Source organism: Lotus japonicus, chromosome 5 (assembly GCF_012489685.1).
Source record: "Lotus japonicus ecotype B-129 chromosome 5, LjGifu_v1.2".
Lineage (NCBI taxonomy): Eukaryota > Viridiplantae > Streptophyta > Magnoliopsida > Fabales > Fabaceae > Lotus > Lotus japonicus.
Genome location: NC_080045.1, coordinates 18,660,800 through 18,680,418, shown reverse-complemented (window position 1 = coordinate 18,680,418; position 19,619 = coordinate 18,660,800). Strand labels below are relative to the sequence as shown.

The 19,619-nt window shown below is 41.9% G+C and overlaps 1 protein-coding gene across 1 annotated transcript; it reads right to left on the bottom strand.

Annotated features, from left to right (window-relative positions):
- Positions 1–15,768: 15,768 nt before the first annotated feature.
- LOC130719232 (uncharacterized) lies at positions 15,769–16,653 on the bottom strand. Its single transcript, XM_057569864.1, has one exon. The coding sequence runs from the start codon at positions 16,651–16,653 to the stop codon at positions 15,769–15,771; it is 885 nt and encodes a 294-aa protein (XP_057425847.1).
- Between the last annotated feature and the right edge of the window lie 2,966 nt (positions 16,654–19,619).

The window sequence follows — 19,619 nt, the reverse complement described above, 5'->3', positions numbered from 1 at the left end:
TTGATGTGCTTCTCTCCTGCGTGTGATAGGTGCATTTACTGTTACTATCATGTCTTTAATTTTTAACCGTTGATTTTAAATTGCTTTTTGAATCAACAACGGTTATTTGTCAAAACCCACTATACACACACGATCTTCAACACTTACGGTTTTACACTCTCTCTCTTCAGTTTTTCAAAACCTCTTACCCACGATCTCTCTCTCTCTCTCTATTCATCCTTCATCTTCAACCCAAACCTTCAACCGACTCCAAAATGGTGAGACAAACCAGAATTGAAGCCGCGGATGCAACTAGGTTCCCTCACATGGTAGTAGGTCAGGCTACATGCCAACTGGGTCCTGAGAATCCAAATCAAGGTCAAGCGTCGGAGAAGATGATTCCAATCGCAGAACGGGGCTGTGTCGTTCACTGCGTTTATGCTCCTGAAGAACTCCAAGTACTTACAGAATGGAGATTCGACCTGGATAACATTGCTGCAAATGGGTATGACTTGCGTCCTGAAGTTCAAGCTCAGGGTTGGGAAGAGTAATTCAACAGGCTCAGAGGACCAATTTATGACAAATTGGTCAAGGAATTTTGGAAGCATGCCGACTGCGATGACACTCAAGTGGTCTCCCACATTGCTGGAAGGAGAATCATCATTACTGAAAAGTCAATTGTAAATTTGTTGGGTGCAAACACTGCAACTGGGTATCGATTTCAACTGACAGAATCGAAGCTGAAACCCAGAACCAAAGATGAAACAAACAAGGCTCTTTACACCACTTACAAACCGGGCAAGAGCGACTACAAGGTGGTGGATCTTCATCCTAAACTCAGAATCTGGCACAAGATTCTGCTACACTGCATCAATCAAAGGTCGAAGGGTAGCTCTCCTGACTACATCAACTTCTGCCAGAAGGCGATGTTATTCTTCATTCAGGATAAGACGAAGATCTGCCTTCCCTTCTTCTTGTTCTCTTACCTGAAGGAATGCATCAAGAAGTCCAGAACAACTGCCTCCATCAAGTCTGCCATCAAGTACATCCCCTTTGGGAGATTTCTTTCAGATCTCTTCATTGAAAGTAAATTCGTAGAAGATCTGATCAATGCAGGATGCACAGAAGATCTGTCCACAATAGTCAGTGATGTCTTCACAGCCAATTCCTTGAAGAAGATGGGCTTGGTCAAGAAGAAAATAGCCCCTGCTCATGAAGATACATCTGCTGAAATCAGACAGAGAAGGGTGCCTCTGAACGATTTCCCTCTGTGGACCCAAGCTGACAACCCAGAGGCTATTCTATGCTACATCGCTGATCTGAAGGAACAAGGGTTTGAGATTGATGTAGATGAATTCTTTAGAAGATTGCCCCCAGCTCAAGAGTTTGACTCTCCTCCCAAGAGGAAAGTTCAGAGGAAGATGGTCTTAGAAGAATCCTATGAGGAATCTGATGTCCCTCTGAAGAGGAAGAAGAAGGCTGACCAACCTAAGAGGAAACATGATGAAACCACCAAGCCAGATGATGGTGATGATGGTGATAATGAAGATGGTCCTTCTCCTCCCAAGAAGAAGAAGAAACAAGTCAGAATCGTGGTGAAGCCTACACGTGTGGAGCCTGCTGCTACAGTCATCAGGATGGAGACTTCTGCTAGAGTGACTGGCTCTGCCGTGCGTACAAGTAAGTCTGCTATCATTGAATCTGATGATGATTTAAATTCTATTGATGCACTTCCCATTTCTACCCTCCTCAAACGCACATCCACCCAACTCATTACTATCCCAGAGTCTCAACCTGCTGTCCAAACCACATCTCCACCCAATTCCCCAAGGTCTTCCTTTTTCCAACCTTCCCAACAAGAAGCCCCTCTGTGGAATATGCTTCAAACCCCTCGTCCAGATGAACCAACTTCTCCCATTACCATCCAATACAACCCATTAACTTCTGAACCCATCATTCCTGAACAACTAGACTTTAACCAACCAGAACCTGAACCCAGAACGTCTGATCACTCTGTTCCCAGAGCATCAGAACGTCCGGTTGCCAGAACCACTGATACAGATTCTTCAACTGCCTATACTCCTGTATCATTCCCAATCAACGTTGCTGACTCCTCCCCTTCCAATAACTCTGAGTCACATCGTAAATTCATGGAGGTCAGAAAAGAAAAAAGTGTCTGCCATCCCAGAATATTACCTCACGGTCCCCTGCCCTAGGAGATACCCTGGACCTAGACCTGAACGTCTAGTTGACCCAGATGAACCTATCCTGGCTGACCCTTTACATGAGGCAGACCCTTTGGCTCAACAAGCTCAACCTAACCCTGTCCTTCAAGAGCCAGTTCAACCAGAACCAGAACAATCTATGTCTAACCACTCTTCGGTTAGATCACCCCATCCTCTGGTTGAAACTTCTGAACCTCACCTTGGAGCCTCTGAACCACATGACCAAACCTTTAACACTGGCTCTCCTCAAGGTGTTTCTGAGGCCAACAGTAGCAATCACCCAACCTCTCCTGAAACCAACCTCTCCATCGTTCCCTACACTTACCTCAGACCAACCTCTCTCTCTCTGAGTGCATTAATGTTTTTAATCATGAAGCTTCATTGATGCTACGCAACGTGCAAGGTCACACTGACCTGAGTGAGAATGCTGAATCTGTTGCTGAAGAGTGGAATAGTCTGAGTACTTGGTTCGTAGCTCAGGTTCCTATTATGATGAGGCATCTGACTGCAGAAAGGGATCAGAGGATCGAGGCTGCCAAGCAGCGGTTTGCAAGAAGAATGGCTCTGCATGAACAACAGCAAAGAACTAAACTACTTGAAGCTGTTGAAGAGGCCAGAAGAAAGCAAGAGCAAGCAGAGGAAGCTGCACGTCAAGCAGCAGCTCAAGCTGAACAAGCACGATTAGAAGCTGAGAGACTTGAAGCTGAAGCTGAAGCCCTTAGATGCCAAGCACTTGCACCAGTGGTCTTTACTCATGCTGCTTCTGCTTCCATTCCAGCTCATCAATCTGCTCCGAATGTTCCTTCAAGCTCCACCCAGTCAAGCTCTTCCAGACTCGATCTCATGGAACAACGTCTTGATACTCATGAGTCTCTGCTGATGGATATGAAGCAAATTCTTAAGGAACTTCTACGTCGCTCTGACAAACCTTAGTATTAGGATCTCTTCGTTTTCTTTCCTTTTTTTCTTTTTCTTATTTTAGTTTTACTTTATTTTAACTTGCATTATTTGCTATGCTTTGATCAGTTGTTGTTTATCATTGCACATATATATATATATATATATATATATTTGCCATATTATGTTTGCAAAATTTTCTTTTCTTTATTCATAATCATTATGCTTTTACATCATACATTTCTTTTTCCCTAACATCTAGAATGAAGGATCCCTCCTCATTCTTCTGCACTCTTGACGCTGCTCTGACCTCTCCTTCTCCAGACGATCCAATGCATATTGGATGTTGTTGAGATTGACGTTAAGCTCATCCCTCTCCAGAATCTCTTCTGTCGTCTTGAGCTTCTTTTCTATGGTTTCCTTTTCTTCCAGCAGCTTCAGCTCAAGCTGGCTGAGTTCTTGAATTTCCTCCACGAAGGCTAGAAATTCCTTCAAGTCATTCTTCAGCTCTGGACAAAGGTCCCCCTCAAGCAGTGTCCTCGTCAGCTCTGGTATGGTTTTTGTACCATCTGGATGTCTTATGTTTAGAAACATGTCCTCCTCGAAGGCTTTCCTTCTGAGCTCTTCCAGTGCAACCATGTATGATGCCATTTTTTTTTCGTATGAATTGATCGAGTTGTGAAGCTTACCCTCATCTAACTCGCTTTATATAAGCTTCATTTGCTTCTTGGAAGTTATTGCTCCTACAGTTTCTCGAGGTTAAGTCATTGGTAACTGAAGTTCTCTTTACTCCCGTGGCCGGTGGTAAACGTTCTTCTCCTGCATTAACTCCCTTCTTTAATTCGCTTAACTCTCATTCATGCATCGTTTATTTTCTCCATTTTTTCTTAAACTTAGACCTTCTCTAAGGGGGAGTACCTTGTACTTCAAGCTAAGTTTTTCACACCCCATACTTTTTTGCTTATGACAAAAAGGGGGAGTACACCCAGTTTTTGATGTGTAAGCTGTGTTAGTGTGATTTTATTTCTCTTTTGGAGAATTTAAGAGTTCCACCTTTATGACCATAGATGTGTCACTGGGCAAATACAAGGAATACATTTCACTTCTTCTGAAGTGATTCTATTTGACTCTGATACCACTTATCGTTGACTCTGAATACTTATGCGCTCTGATTATTTATTTCATCTATGTCATGCGCCTTCACTCTGAACTCTTACATTATTTAGCTCAGAATCTAGACATTTCTAACGTTTTCATTAAGTCTTAGATTCAGGGGGAGCTATGCTCAGAATCAAGTTGTGACTTGGATTCAGAATGAGCAAGATAAACTATTCACATCAGGATAAGTCTTATTCTATATCTCTAAACTCTGAGTGAATTCAGTTTATTGTTTAAAGAATTGTTCATCAAATACTTAGTTTTGTCATCATCAAAAAGGGGGAGATTGTAAGATCAAGTTTTGATCGAGTAGTACAACTCTATGTTTTGATGATTACAAGTTAACATTTGAGTGTGAACAATTATGGTACTCTAACGTGTTTTTCTGAGTGTGCTATTTACAGGCTCTGACCTCAATTCGATCTCACACAAATCAGAAGCATTGTGCATAAAGAGTGACCCAAGCAACGCTTTCGCAACATCTATGTTCACTCTGAACAGTAGAAATGCTTCAGAAGATCTGAAGTTATACAAGCTCTGATATGGACTCAGTCACTTAGAGTTATGAAGATCCAGAAGTTCTGACAACCAAGAAACTCTGAAGGTTCAGATGTTCTGATGGTGTAGAAGACTCTGAAGATCCAGAAGATGAATAGTGGAAACTCTGATGTCCAGAAGCAAGAAACTCTGAAGACCATGTACTTCCCTCTGAGTTCAGAATCAGAAGATACAACGGTCAGAGGATCTGTGCTTTCCCTCTGACTCTGATCAACCGGCTTCACAAGTTCCAACATGAAGCATTCCCCTGATCAGAAGTCTCCTAGGTTTAAAGGTCATGTCACTATCCAAGTACAAAAGCATATGTACTATCCTGACGACCTACCTAACGTTCTCAGCCACAGCAGAAGCTGGAATTTCCAAAACTGCCCTCCAACGGTAGCATTTCCATGCAGCGTTCAAACCCTAATCCTTGGAGTATAAATAGAGGATAAATATTGAAAGATGCGGTTGGAAGAATTACACACGCGCAAGCTATATTCAAAAACCTCCTAAGCATTCTTTCATCTGAATTCATTGTGTTTACTATTAGCTTTTCAGAAGCAAATCTCTTGTAAACATTCTTTCATAAACAGTTTGTTTAGTTACTTTTAGGAGATCAAGGTTGATCGGATCCTAGAGAAGACTAAGAGAGTGAATCTTAGTGTGAGCTAAGTCAGTGTAATTGTTAGTCACTTGTAGGTTTCAAGTGCAGTTGTAACACTTTACCTGATTAGTGGATTGCCTTCATTCTAAGAAGGAAGAAATCACCTTGACGGGTGGACTGGAGTAGCTTGAGGGATTTATCAAGTGAACCAGGATAAAAATCCTTGTGTGCTTTTCTATCTCTTATCTTTAGTACTTAGTTCTCGAAAAGATTTGTTAAAATCTTTAAGGTGGAAGTTTTATCTTGAAAACGTTATTCAAACCCCCCCTTTCTACCGTTTTTCATACCTTCAAAGGTCGATGTCGAAACCGCCAACAAGCACCTGAAGTCGTCCGAGGAAAAATGTGCTAAGTTATCTGAGGACTTGACGACTTCTGACTTACTCCTTCAAAAAACTAAGTCTTTGAAGGAAGCCATTAATGTCAAACATACTGCTGCTCAGGCTAAGTGCCGGAAGATGGAGGAGAAGTATGAACGCCTGAATGCTTCCATTCTTGGGCGTGCATTCATTCAATTTGCTCAAGGCTTTCTCAAGGCTAAAGATCAAATCAGTGTTGTCGAACCCGGCTTTGACCTTTCCCGTATCGAGTTTTTGAAGGAGATTAAGGATGGGCAGGTAGTTGGCGATGATGATGTTGATATTGACCTCCTTCCTCAATTCAACTCTGAGAGTGAATCTGAGGAAGAAAATGGTGAAGACGGTCATGGCGAGAACAAGAATGGAGATGAAGGGGAAAAGGACCCCAAAGCTGCTGCGAGCCAAGACAACAACGCCAACAATGAGAACCTGGCTTGATTTTTGTTGTTTTATGTTGTTTATTTTGTTAATGGGCCACACCTTGTTTTAGGCGTCGCCCTTTTTTGTCATTTAAAGCATGTATGGGCCACGCCCTTTTCTATCTTCAATGAAGTTCATTTTAGTTTAACTATGTTGTTACTTTGAAGTTGTTATTTACTGATCTTTATCAACGTTTAGGTTTATGTACCTTAGTCGTTTTTTTTTTCGACGAGGCTTGGTTTCTAGTGGCCACTAGAATTGCCAAAGCTTTTAATACTCAGTGGCGATACTTTCTTATTCCGAAAAGATTACTCGCGGTATTTTATACCTTGATACGACTTACACCGCATAAATTCATAATATGAATAAAAAATAAACAATCTCTTGGAATGATCTTTTCATTACTTTTCAAAACATGGGAACTGTTGTCCCTTCATTTTTACATTATGCCGCCTCGTTAAAAACCTTTCCTAAGAAAGGGAAAAAGAGTGCGGCTTCATTCATTTTTGTTGTTCCACTTAGCTAAAGTACTGCTTCAAATGTGAGGCGTTCCATGTTCATGGAATCTTCTGACCATTAAGTTGTTCTAATTTATAGGCTCCACCTCCAACATCGCCAATTATCCTGTAAGGCCCCCCCCAATTGGGCGAGAGTTTGTTATGCTTGTCAGGTATAGTCTTCTTTCGAAGCACTAAGTCTCCTACCCTCATAGTTCTTGGGACCACCTTTGTTGCGAACTTTCTTGCAATCTTCACATTTCCCGCCTCATTCCTTAAGTGTGCCTCCCGTTGTTCCTCAGGCAGCATGATTAAGTTTGCTATCAAATTCTCCCCATTGTCGTCCTCATTAAACCGAGCTACTCACCAACTTTGGTTTTCAATTTCCACTAGGAGCATGGCATCAGTTCCATAAGTTAGACGATATGGGGTTTCCTTCATGCTTGTCTGTTCAGTCGTGTTGTATGCCCATAGGACGCCTGGAAGCTCCTCCGCCCAAAGGTCTTTCGCCTCATCTAATTTTTTCTTTAAGCCTTTCAAAATGACCTTGTTGGCTGATTCTGCTGCCCGTTTGTCTGAGGGTGCTCTACTGATGCAAATCGCATTTCAATTCCCATATCTGCACAAAATTCTCTGGTGACATTGCTTGTGAATTGAGTCCCATTATCCATTACCAAGGCCATGGGGACCCCAAACCTACACACAATTCGTCGCCATAGAAAGTTCCTGACTTTAGCGGCCGTAATAGTCGCCACTGCTTCCGCCTCTATCCATTTGGTAAAGTAATCAACCGCCACAATTATATACTTCATTTGTGCCTTTGCTACTGGGAATGGTCCTAAAATATCAGTCCCCCACATAGCAAACGACCAAGGTGCCATCATGGTTGTCAATTCTTCGGGCGGGGCTTTGTGTAAGTCAGAGAAAACTTGACACTTTTCACACTTCTTGACGTATTCCAGGTAGTCTTTCTTCATTGTTGGCCAGTAAAATCCTGCTCTCAATACCTTTACTGCCAATGATCGCCCTCCTATATGACTAGAGCATACTCCTTCGTGAACTTCAGCCATGATACCCTGAGCACCTCTCATGTCAACACATTTGAGCATAGGAGACATAATTCTCCGCCGATATAACTCATCGCCTACCAGCGTGTAAAAACTAGCCTCCCTACGCTTTTCTTTTGTATTCAGATTATCATCCTTTGGAGGGTCTTGGAGAAAAGTTTTGATTCATTCCATCCACGAAGGCTCGCCTTCCGTTACCGCCTTTAGCGCCTTTAACTTAACTTCCACCATGTAACACCCCAATTTCTCAACTGAGGAGTCACATTAGTAACCTAACAAAGTATAAGGACTATTTCGTAATCCTAAGAAAACACGATATATTGTTTTTTTCTTTTCAAAACAACTAAACATAGTTGAATACATAACATAGTCTTAATTAAACAACCCGTTCCCGACATATAATAATAGTGTCTTACAATATCATAAGCAAGTTTCCAAAATAAGTACGCACACTTAAACAGTGGCGAAAACAGGGTTTTAGTAGCAGGGTTTTCAGATGACGAAGAAGACTCAAAGCATAAACTACTAAGAGGAAACTATACAACTTCTTCCATCCTTGCTCCGCCGGTTACTATTCCTCCTCCATCTCAGCCTGGCTAAGCATCGTCGGAAGGCTCTCCATCGCCTAATAGCGTTAAGCGCCCAAACAACAAGTAGCAAACAGAAAGGGTTAACTCCATACAACTACCACATATAAAAGAGAAAAGCATGCTATTGAATTTAATTACATAGCATGGTAAATAACTAGCAACTTAACTCAAGTTAGATGACAACTCATCCTATCAATCATGAAATCGAATCATATATTTAACAGAATCAAACGATATGGTTTTAAAACAGATATCAACAACTTAATAACATAAATTAACTCAGGAATCAATAACTTAACAGTATAGATTAATTCAGGTAACAATAACTTCAACAGTATAGATGTAGATCAAATTTCAACAAAACCAACAATACAAATCAACTCATATATCAACAAAACCCACAATATAAATCAAATCAGATATCGTCAAGCCAACAATATAAACCAACCCAGATATCAATAGAACCAACAATAAAATCAACTCGGATATCAATAACCTCAACAATATCAATCAAACAATAACGTCTCGCAAGACGGGACAATCACGTGGGACAAACCCACCTCATCGCCACTTTAGCCTCTCAAAAGACGAGACAATCACGCGGGACAAACCCACCTCATCGCAACTTTAACGTCTCAAAAGACGGGACAATCGCGTCGGACAAATCCACCTCTTTGCAACTTTATAACGCCTCGAAAGGCGGGACAATCCCGTGGGACAAACCCACCTCATCGCCACTTTAGCGTCTCAAAAGACGGGACAATCAAGCGGGACAAACCCACCTCATCGCCACTTTATAACGTCTCGACAGACGGGACAATCCCGTGGGACAAACCCACCTCATCGCCACTTCAAGCAAACCAAAACATCTCATCCAACTCAGTGGTCACTCAAACAACAATCTCAAATTCAATAATCAAATCAACATAATCACATGTTATTCATATTATCAACAAACATATGTCTCATCAAAATGCATACTAACTCAGCTCACTATTTCAACATAACAACAATCAAGGTATCAACAATAACCATGTCTTATCCACTAGAAAGTAGTAATGACAGAAACCAGTAAACGGCCGAAACCTCTCAGAAAACGGAGACACACGTCTCAATAAGTTTACTCGGCCGAAGCCTCCAGAAAACATTTGGCACAAGCCTCAGAAACAGTCAACATAAGCAAGCATACAATATTTAAATGAACGTCAATCCAATTAAACATCTTCATCTCAAGCGCATGCAGTGCGAATAAATCATGCAAGACTCAAGGACACTTTAAAACTGAGTTACCCTTACCTTCGTGAGTAGAAGTTGTGCATGGAAGTTGCGAACCTAGACCAAGGAAACACAATCATCAACGCAAGCCCTACTAGAAGCAATCAATCTAATAACACTAATCGAAATCGTAAAGAAAGCTTTTAAAGCTTCAGAGTTCACATTTGGGCACGAATGGACAACAGAGACTTCGTTCGCTAAAACGAGCATAACTCGAGCTACAGAACTCGGAATGACACGAAACCAACGCCAAAATTTCGACAATTGAAAGAGATACGCAATGGCTTAGATCATACAGACCCAAAAATTAATTTTGGACACAGTACCCTAACACACAAGTTTCGACCACTCTCAAAAATAGGGTTTCCGAACTTTTTCTTCGATCTAATTTAATTCCTAGGTATTCTTAGGCGATATCTAGGCCAGGGAAACTCTCAGAAAAATTATCGGATCGAAAACTAGAACAGGGGTCTCGGAAACTCAAAGTCGGAATTTCAAAAAATAAATTGGATGAGGTCGAAACCCACGACGTTTATGACCACTAATCCTACTTGCGCTAAGCTCAGTCGAGAGTTTTCGAACCAAAAAGCAAGGCTTTCTCATAAAAATGGGTATTTCTACAGAATTTGATCTCTGCGGAGATTCGGCGAGATTCAGCGGAAAACAACTGGATATTCATGTTCTAGGGCATGCATGGAATAAGTTTAGACAGAGAAATCAAGTTATTTGGACAGTTTTACAAAAAACTCAAAACTTTGAGCACAGAAAGACATTGAGAAAAACGACAGAATCTACGATCAGAGGTAAGGAAAAGCATCAGTACCTCGAGGCCTACGTATAGCAACTGTCAGTGCGACGATCAGTCAAGGTTTGCAAAAAAACTCTTCTCCCTCTTCTCCTCAAGCTCACCCACGGCCAAAGCATGGAAAAAGATGAAGATATTTCAAATTTTGGCTATTTATAGATTGGTCAAAAACGCGGCAAAACAAATATTTCCCGATTCTGATTTTTCCTATGCAATACTCCGTGAATTCTGAGTGGGTTTCCGATGTCAAGTTTCCAGAACTTGAATCAAGGTTTTGGAATAAATGAAACGATCCAAAAAGCGGTATGAAATAATTCAACCCGAAAAACTACTTTTTGCAGCGAATGTCAGATGCAGAAACTTCCTTCTGAAGAAAGATTGGAAACATCGAAAGAAATGGGTGTACGCGTGTGGAATCTTCGTTTGAAGCTCCGAATAGAAAAAGTCTCCATCGACATTTTACTTTAAGGTTCTTGAGCTATCAGGGATTCAGTTTCGGCAAACTTCCGAGAATTGAAATCGGTCGTTCGTACAGTCCAGGGTTTCGTGTCGAAACACTTGTCAAGGAAAGGAATAAGAGAAATTCTTATATTTCTCTGAATATTTTTGAACATCGTTTCTACAGTGCTTTAAGAGCAGATTAGTCATTTACTAACGTTTTTGCCCCAAGGCGGAAGTGAATAGGACTCGGGCTATAACCTATAGCGACTATAGAACTATTCTTAGTCATTCCCTGAACTTTCTTTCTCATAATACTAATCCAAACATCAAACATAAGTCAAGTTCCTCTCACGCTTATACAGAATCCTATGCGTGAGGTGGAAATTAATTAATTTATTTTAATTCTAAAATCCTGGGTCTTACAATACTACTCCCCAAAAAGAAAGTTTCGTCCTCGAAACTTTGTGTCAGAGGAACTCGGGAGTGTCATCCCCTCACATAACATTTCCTAAGCTATCCTCAAGGTCTCGTTTACCCTTAGGTTCTTGGTGACTCTCCCACAGATAACAACCTCCAATCTGCAACTCAATGCTAGAACTTTCCGTCCTTAACCTGGTCACTCCTATGTCAATCAAATCCTTAGTTTCCTACCCAAAGTCTGACAGTCTCCAGGTTTTACCCACTTAGGACAAGAATTCACAGACTTAAAGTCTACACCTTTACTAAGTTTGGACCTCTATTTCGCTCTCTCACACTCCTCAAGTGGAAGACTATTTCTTAAAACTACAACTTATCCGCAAGGAGAACCAAACATTTAACATAAATCCATCTATCAACTCGACTAATCATCGATCCAATCCAAACAATCCTCCTATCATAGTCCACGCCAGCTGTGATTCCAAATATCACCCCCTTAATATATTTTTTTTTTTTTGAAAACGAAATGAATAGTATTAAGTAATTGCTTGAGCCAAAATAGTCTCAAGGCCAGAGCAAGGTACAATATGAATCAGAGAAGTTCCTGAAAAACGTTGTGCAAAAGTGCACCAAACCCACCACCAACCCGCAGGGTGACAACTAGCATATTCCCAAGAAGGAGCCTCATTAAAACCTTACTGAGAAAAACCCATTGGGAAAAGCCCCAGCAAGGAAAAAGAGTACCACCAACTTGGGATAGCCACCCTGCTACTAGGAAACATGAAAAAGATCCCAAAACAGCAGCTGAAATTCGTACACAGCTAAAACAGCAACATTTCGAACTTTCTATGACACGAAAACAGCAAACAGCAACAGTAAGCAGGCCAAACAGCAAACAGAAAACAGACGCAGCAGCAACAGCAAACAGGCAGCAGCGACAGCACTCAGCAACAGCAAATAGACAACAGCAACCAGGCAAAAGCAACCGCAACAGTACTCAGCAAAACAGACAGCATTATCAAACGACGCAGCAACAGTTACAGCAAAACAGAAAGCTGCAAACAGCAGCAACAACACTCCAGAAAACAGCAGCAGCAAACAGAAAAACCAGCAAACAACAAGCCCCACCAGTAATTTACAAAACAGCAAAACAGCTACAAAATTGGTGCGAATACTACACAGCAAAATCTCCCGTAGCTTTATGACCCTGCAAAACACAGTAAGAAGCAAAACAACCAGCCAAACATGTTATGTTAGCCTTGTTGTCCAACATATTTCCAAATTGGCACCTCCCGAGAACATCCCTCCTTTGCGAGTTCGTCCGCCTCCATATTCCCTTCCCTCAAAATATGAGACACCCCACAGCACGCAACCAATGGATATAAATAGTCAATCATATTCAACTCATTAGTTAAATTCCAAGGTCTATTTTTTGTTCCGCTCACCCAATCCACAGCAAGACTTGAGTCACTCTCAATTAGTATCGAAACTATCATGAATTGCTGACAAAATAATAAGGCATACAAGATTGCCAAAACCTCCGCCTCATCAGCTCGTTTTACCTCCACCTTTCTAGAAAACTCCCCAAGCATCTCCTTTGCACTATTCCTCAAAATCCAACCAATGCCTGCTCGTCCTGATTGAAAAGAACCATCCACATTGAATTTCAAAATCGTCCCTTGAGGTGGTTTCCAAGGGATAATAGGCCGCACACTAACCTTGGCAGTTAGATCAATTTTTGAGAAGCCCCTTTCAAACCGAGTTGCATCATAAGGACAGTCTTTCCACCAAGCTCTTATCCAAGTAAACAATAAAAATACATGAGACTCCCAAATGGCTTCCACATCAAAAAGTTTATCATGGAAAATCACATTATTCCTTGCCATCCATATCTCCCAGCATAATGCATAAGGAATCATCTCCAACAGAATTCTTGATGTATTTTTGCGTAACTGACTCCATTCAGCCAGCAATGTCGAAACTGATTCTGGAATAGACCACATAATGCCCTCCCTCTGTAACACTGCTGTCCATAGCATCCATATCTGGGGACAATGCAAAAAAAGGTGTGTCACTGTCTCTGTTGTAGACAAGCAAAAAATGCAAGATGCACCATTCTCTAAGACCACCCCCCTTTGTTCCAAGTTCTCCTTTGAGGCAATTCTGTTCTTCTGCACCTGCCACAAAAATAAAGCAATTTTTGAAGGTAAGATAGGCCTCAAGAATTGAGGGACAGACCATCCCTCCTCAGTGAACCATCGGGCTTCCACAACTGCACACATAGACTTTACACTGTAGAGCCCCATATTATCATGTTTCCAAATTATGGAATCTCTGTCTGCTCTCTCCCCCTGTATGGGAACCAAAGTCTGAAGAAGTGCCTGTAAATCATAATACTGTTGTCTCTCCCAACCCAAAAAATCACGTACAAAAGCAATATTCCATATCCATTGAGGACCTAAGACCGTGCCATACTCCCTCACCAATGCCCTCTTATTAACTGCTAATGCAAACACCCGAGGGAAAGCCACTTTAAGAGGCGCGGAACCTACCCAATGATCCAACCAGAAAAATACACCACTTCCCCTCCCTATCTGACAAGCCATACCGTCCCTAAAGACATTGCCCACTAACCCACTATCACGCCAAACACCATACACATCTGCCAAAGGCTTAGATAATTTTTTCACATCAGCCGGGTCAACATTAAAAGATATCAGCTGCAGTGGTAAACCATATTTTTTACAAACCACCTCCCTCCATAGAGCATCTCTCTCCCTACCAAACCGCCACACCCACTTCAAAAGCATAGCCTTATTTTTCCATTCAAGAAAACCCACTCCTAGGCCTCCAAACCGGGTACCCTTACACAAGTCTTCCCATGCTATCCACATGATTTTATTTTCACCAGAAGGGCCCCCCCATAAGAAACGACGCATAATCCTCTCTAACCGCTGAATTATCCCCTTCGGAGCTTTATATAGAGCCATATAGTACAATGGAATAGCATTCAGAACAGATTTTATCAGAACAAGTCGCCCACTTAAAGTCAAGAAGCGGGAACTCCACAAACCCAATTTTGCAGTCATATTTTCCAGCACCGGATTCCAGAAAGACAATCTTCTAGGATTGCCACCCAATGGAGACCCAAGATAAATGAAAGGTAGCGTACCGATTTTAAAATTCCACCAAGTTGCAGCTTGTTGTACCATAGAAGAATTGGCGTTCACCCCATAAACCGCTGACTTGTTAAAATTTACTTTCAACCCTGAACTGTATAAGTAAGCTTCAATTGCCATGGCTAGAGTCTGGAACTGAAGCTCATCACAATCAGAAAACAGCAAGGAATCATCTGCAAACTGTAAATGATTTATGCGGAACCCCGGCGCCAATTCCACTCCACATGGTGCGTCACCTTCCAGTAATTGATTAAGCATGCAGGACATCCTGTTTGCCACAATACTAAATAGTAAAGGTGAGAGGGGATCACCCTGACGCAGTCCCTTCTGAATATTAAAGAAGTCAGAAGGCGAGCCATTAACCAGGACCGCTAAAGAAGCTGTTGAAACGCACACCTGCATCCAGCTAATCCATTTTTTCCCAAAACCCATTTCCTGCAGAAGCTCCAGCATAAAATCCCATTCAACATTATCATAAGCTTTTGCAAAATCAATTTTAAATAGCAAACCTCCTTCTGGCCTTGAAGCCATGGTGTGGACAATTTCATTAGCAATTAGAGAGCAATCCACAATCTGACGACCTGCAGTGAAAGCAAATTGATTCTGACTTAACAGACATAGCAGCATCGAACTCAGACGCACAGAAAGGACTTTTGACAGCAGTTTATAAATACTTCCAATTAAGCTGATTGGCCTGTAGTCCGATATTTGCTCTTGTTCACCCCCTTTAGGAATAAGAGCTATAAAAGTGGAATTTAGACCCCTCACCAACTGTCCTGACATGAAAAAATCATTGAAAAAACATAGCAGTTCATCTTTAATTAAATTCCAGAATTTTTTGAAAAAATCCATGCTAAAGCCATCAGGACCTAGAGCTCTATTCCCATCAAAAATTTTTACCACCTCCCATATTTCCTCCACTGTAAAATCTGCTTCCAAAAAGTGCTTTTGTGCCTCCGACACTTTATTTAATTTGATGTTTGAGAACCACGGCCTAGGACCACCATCCTTGCGGAAAAAATTAATGAAATGTGCTCGCATAGCTTCTTTTATCTCATCTGGGGAAGTATAACAGACGCCCACCATACCTTAGCTGCGTGATGGTTTTCTTTACTGTACGTGCCTTACACACACGGTGAAAGTATTTTGTGTTTCTGTCTCCCTCCTTCAACCACCTTACCCTTGACTTTTGTAACCATATTCTTTCCTCCTCACGGTATGCCCGCCACAAAGCCTCTAAAACCATCCTTCTCTCCTTATTCAGAGCCTCTGAACCCCCCTGCCTCTAACTCACTCATCACCTCCTGTAATCTCTTCTCTAAATTTGCAATTTTTTCTACACCCCACGCACCCTTCTTTCTACGCCACTCTCTAATTTTTCCTCTCAACCCTCTTAGCTTTTGTTGCAACACATAACCCGACCACCCTGGATACACAGCAGATGTCCACCAAGCCTCCACTAATTCCTTAAAACCCTCCTCATCAACCCAATGATTAAAATAATAAAATGGTTTTGGTCCCGAATCAGGCACCCCAAAAAACAAACCCACCGCCCTATGATTAGATACATTCCATGGTAAAACAGATTGAGAAATATTAGAGAACGTTACCAGGACCTCATCAGACACTAACCAACGATCCAAGCGACTCCAAATCCCGTCGTTCCGACTAGAAAACCAAGTATAATCGCCATTATTCAGTGGTAAATCCAATAAATTGCTGTCTTGAACAAACTGCTGAAAGGATGAGTCGCCCACATCAAGGACACGTCCTGATGAGCGTTCAGAGGCCAGTAGCACCGCATTAAAATCTCCCCCTATGCATACCAAACCACCATGGCGTAAAACCCGTTGCTTTAGAGCTTCAAGACAAAGACTACGATCCGTCACAGAATGAGGACCATAAACATTTCCAATCAGCACTGTTTGATCAATATTAGGCAACTTCACAGTCAGAATAATAAACCACGTTTCTACGGCCACTGTCAGAACCTGCAAAGAACTCTCCCTCCACAAACACATCAAACCCCCAGCTGTTCCAACAGCACTAGATTCGGCATGCTGCATATTGAGACTTTTAGTCCAAGAAATTACTGTACGCTCCCGAAGTTCATTCAGTTTTGTTTCCTGTAACAGAACCATTTCGGGTTTCAAATGCAAAATTGCTTTCTTTACTGCTTCCCGCTTCGTTGTTCCTCCCAAGCCGCGGACGTTCCATGTCAGCCAAAGACCTGACATATTAATTGAGGTGTGGATGATTTTGGCGAATTTGAGTTTCTAAACCACGGAGCATCAAAGCCTCTGATCCTCGCGGTTTCAAACCCAAACGTTTTCCAAGTAGCCATGTTCTCTGAGCTCTAGTTGACACTCCATCCTCCCCGGGCACCGGCTCTAGAAAATCAAGTGGGAGGGGTTTCGATTTGTTTCTGCTTCCCTTAGGACGACCCCTCTGTGAAGACTTCTTTGACGAATTTGTATTCTAGCCGTTCTCTTCTATTTGAGTCTCAGGGATAGCAGCAGCAACAGGCGTGACTGGACCAGGAAACACAGAAGATGGCGAAATTGGTGAGCATGAACGTATTGTTACCTCAGGTGTGGAAGCTAAGCGCACAGTAGCCTCTGGTATTGCACGATGTCGAATTATTTGGTGTGGTGATGTATGCACAAACACGTCTGTGATTCCCCTTGACTCAGAAGCTTGCAAATTTGCATCAGAACCCGTAAAAGCACAGAATCCGTTTTTCTGGTTTTTCAAGATAGGAAAACACGACTTAGCTTCTGATTTGTTTGTAAATAATTGTGGGTCCCAGTTCAATGCAGAATAAGGCCAACAAATATTTGATTTCTGATTCAAATCATCAGCATTAAAGGAATAACCAGTAACAGAAAATCCTCTTCCTTGATTTTGAATATATTTATCCAATATTTGTTTTCCATTAAAACTAATCTCATCAGATTTTAAATTTTCTCTCCACACCTTAATTTCCTCAATTGAATAACCTGAATTGATGATATCCTCCAACTGTTCCTTCTGTTGCTCCCCAGAATTGATTACATTCGTATTTTGAATGTTTTCTGTAACGTGCAAAACTGCTGCCCCCTCTGCTTGCAGACTCTCAACATTGTCGACAACCCCCTGTTCCATCTCAGTCGCCTCCACCTTAACCGGCAAAGCCACTCCCGCCGTGAGACCCACATCTTCCAGCGCACCAGTGGAAGATGATTTACAACACGTCTTCAAACCCTCTGCCGCACCGTCCCGAAATATCTCATTCCTCTTCATCCAAACCATCATCAAACGGATTTTCTCCATCTCTCCCTTCGTCTCCCCCTTCTTCCCCCATGCTTCCATCATTAGTGCTCAAATCCTCATCTGAATTGTACACTTTTACTGGTGTTGCCGGCTTCACCTCTACAGCCCCATAGTCATAAGTTGTAGGATCTTTTTCAACCAAGACAATACACGATGTACCACTCACATCAACCGCCATGGTAAAACAGTGAAGAATCGGATGATGTGTACGAACCAAAATGCGAGCAAAGTCTGCTCTATGCCTCAACAAAGTAGCAGATTCAGACATAACATAGTTCCCTAGCCTGTTTCCGACGGATGTAAAGAATGCTTCACTCCACAAGCCCAGTGGTACCTGCCATAATCGAATCCAGATAAGTTGAGCCACGCCAAAAGAAAGTACTGTACAGGGCTTGATATCACACAATTTCTGTTCTAAAAAGAAACTTCATTCTGTGATGGTTTCTTCCATCTCATCCTTTGTTTCAAATTCCAGTATCACCTTATCCGCTCCCAGGGGAATTAAACGAAAATTGAAAAGACCAATCTGGCTAAATTGTTCCTGTAATATTTCCACCGGCATGGACAGTAAGGTTCGTGCCCTAACACATCTCAGAACCCATTCTTCATCTAAATCAGAATCAACCACACGTAATTGGTATGTTTTTGGTTGGACTACAGCACCAATCAGCCCTGACTTGACGTCTGTTGCTGGAGACGGTTCTTGCTTCCTCCCCTGCTGTTGTGCTTTTGGTCTCCACACTTTCCCCGGAACATTTTCCCCTGGTTTATGAACCACAGGTGTGCGCAAAGGTCGCTGAATATTCGCTTTTTGAACCACCAGTTATGTGCCATCTAGTCTCAGACCATGGAACATACGAATCGCTTCCCAGGCCTCATCATTACAATGAAAACGAAGGAAACCAAAGCGAAAACGTCGATGATACTTTTTCTTCTGCTGAATGAAAACACTCTGCAGTCGTCCTGCCCTTTCAAAGACTGACCGCAATCTCTGGGCTGTCATTCTATCACCTAAACCATCCACAAAAACTGAGAATGACTCAGGTTGGTGTTTGCTTCTTTGAGTCCCATGAATTCTTGACTGGTTTATTGGATCCTGCTGCTGCCTATGTTGTTGCACGTTTGCTCCCTGTTGGTTAAAACATGGTTGCTGCCGAGTTGATTGATGATCTGTTTGTCTCCCAATTCCACCATTATCAGTATTTCTTCCATCTCGTTCCGAGTGTTTACCTTGCTGTCTAAAAGCTGTACGTTCAGCTCCATAACCTCGATGATGTTGCTGGTATTGGCCTCCTCGGGTTCCCGTGGAATAGTTAGCGCGCCGCCACCTTGGAGATCCCTCCCACCGCCGTACAGCCTCCGATTGACTCCAAGGCCGGTGCCACCGCGCCGGAGGTCTCCAACCAGATCCTCTCTCTCTCTCTCATCTTTTTTCAAACATCCATGTTACTAACTTCACTTTGAGGATGAAGATCATAATCCCTTGATATCAGAACTTGATCTGTGTTCGTTAAAAAAAAAAATTTGATCTGTGTATAGTACCTTAGACTTCCATTTAGTACCTTAAACAAATAAATAATAGAAAAGAAAAATTGAAACTCTGGAAGAAAAGGAAAAGAAAAGAAGAAGAATAAGAGTCACGTAACTTATCACCCCCTCAATATTAAGTTGATCAGGCTCAATATCTTGCGGATGAAAATTCAGAAAAACTCACTAGTAAGGCCAATGAGTCTATCTCATCAAGTAGCCACGTCTAATCTAAGATCATCTCTTAATCTATCAAATCTCTAACAAC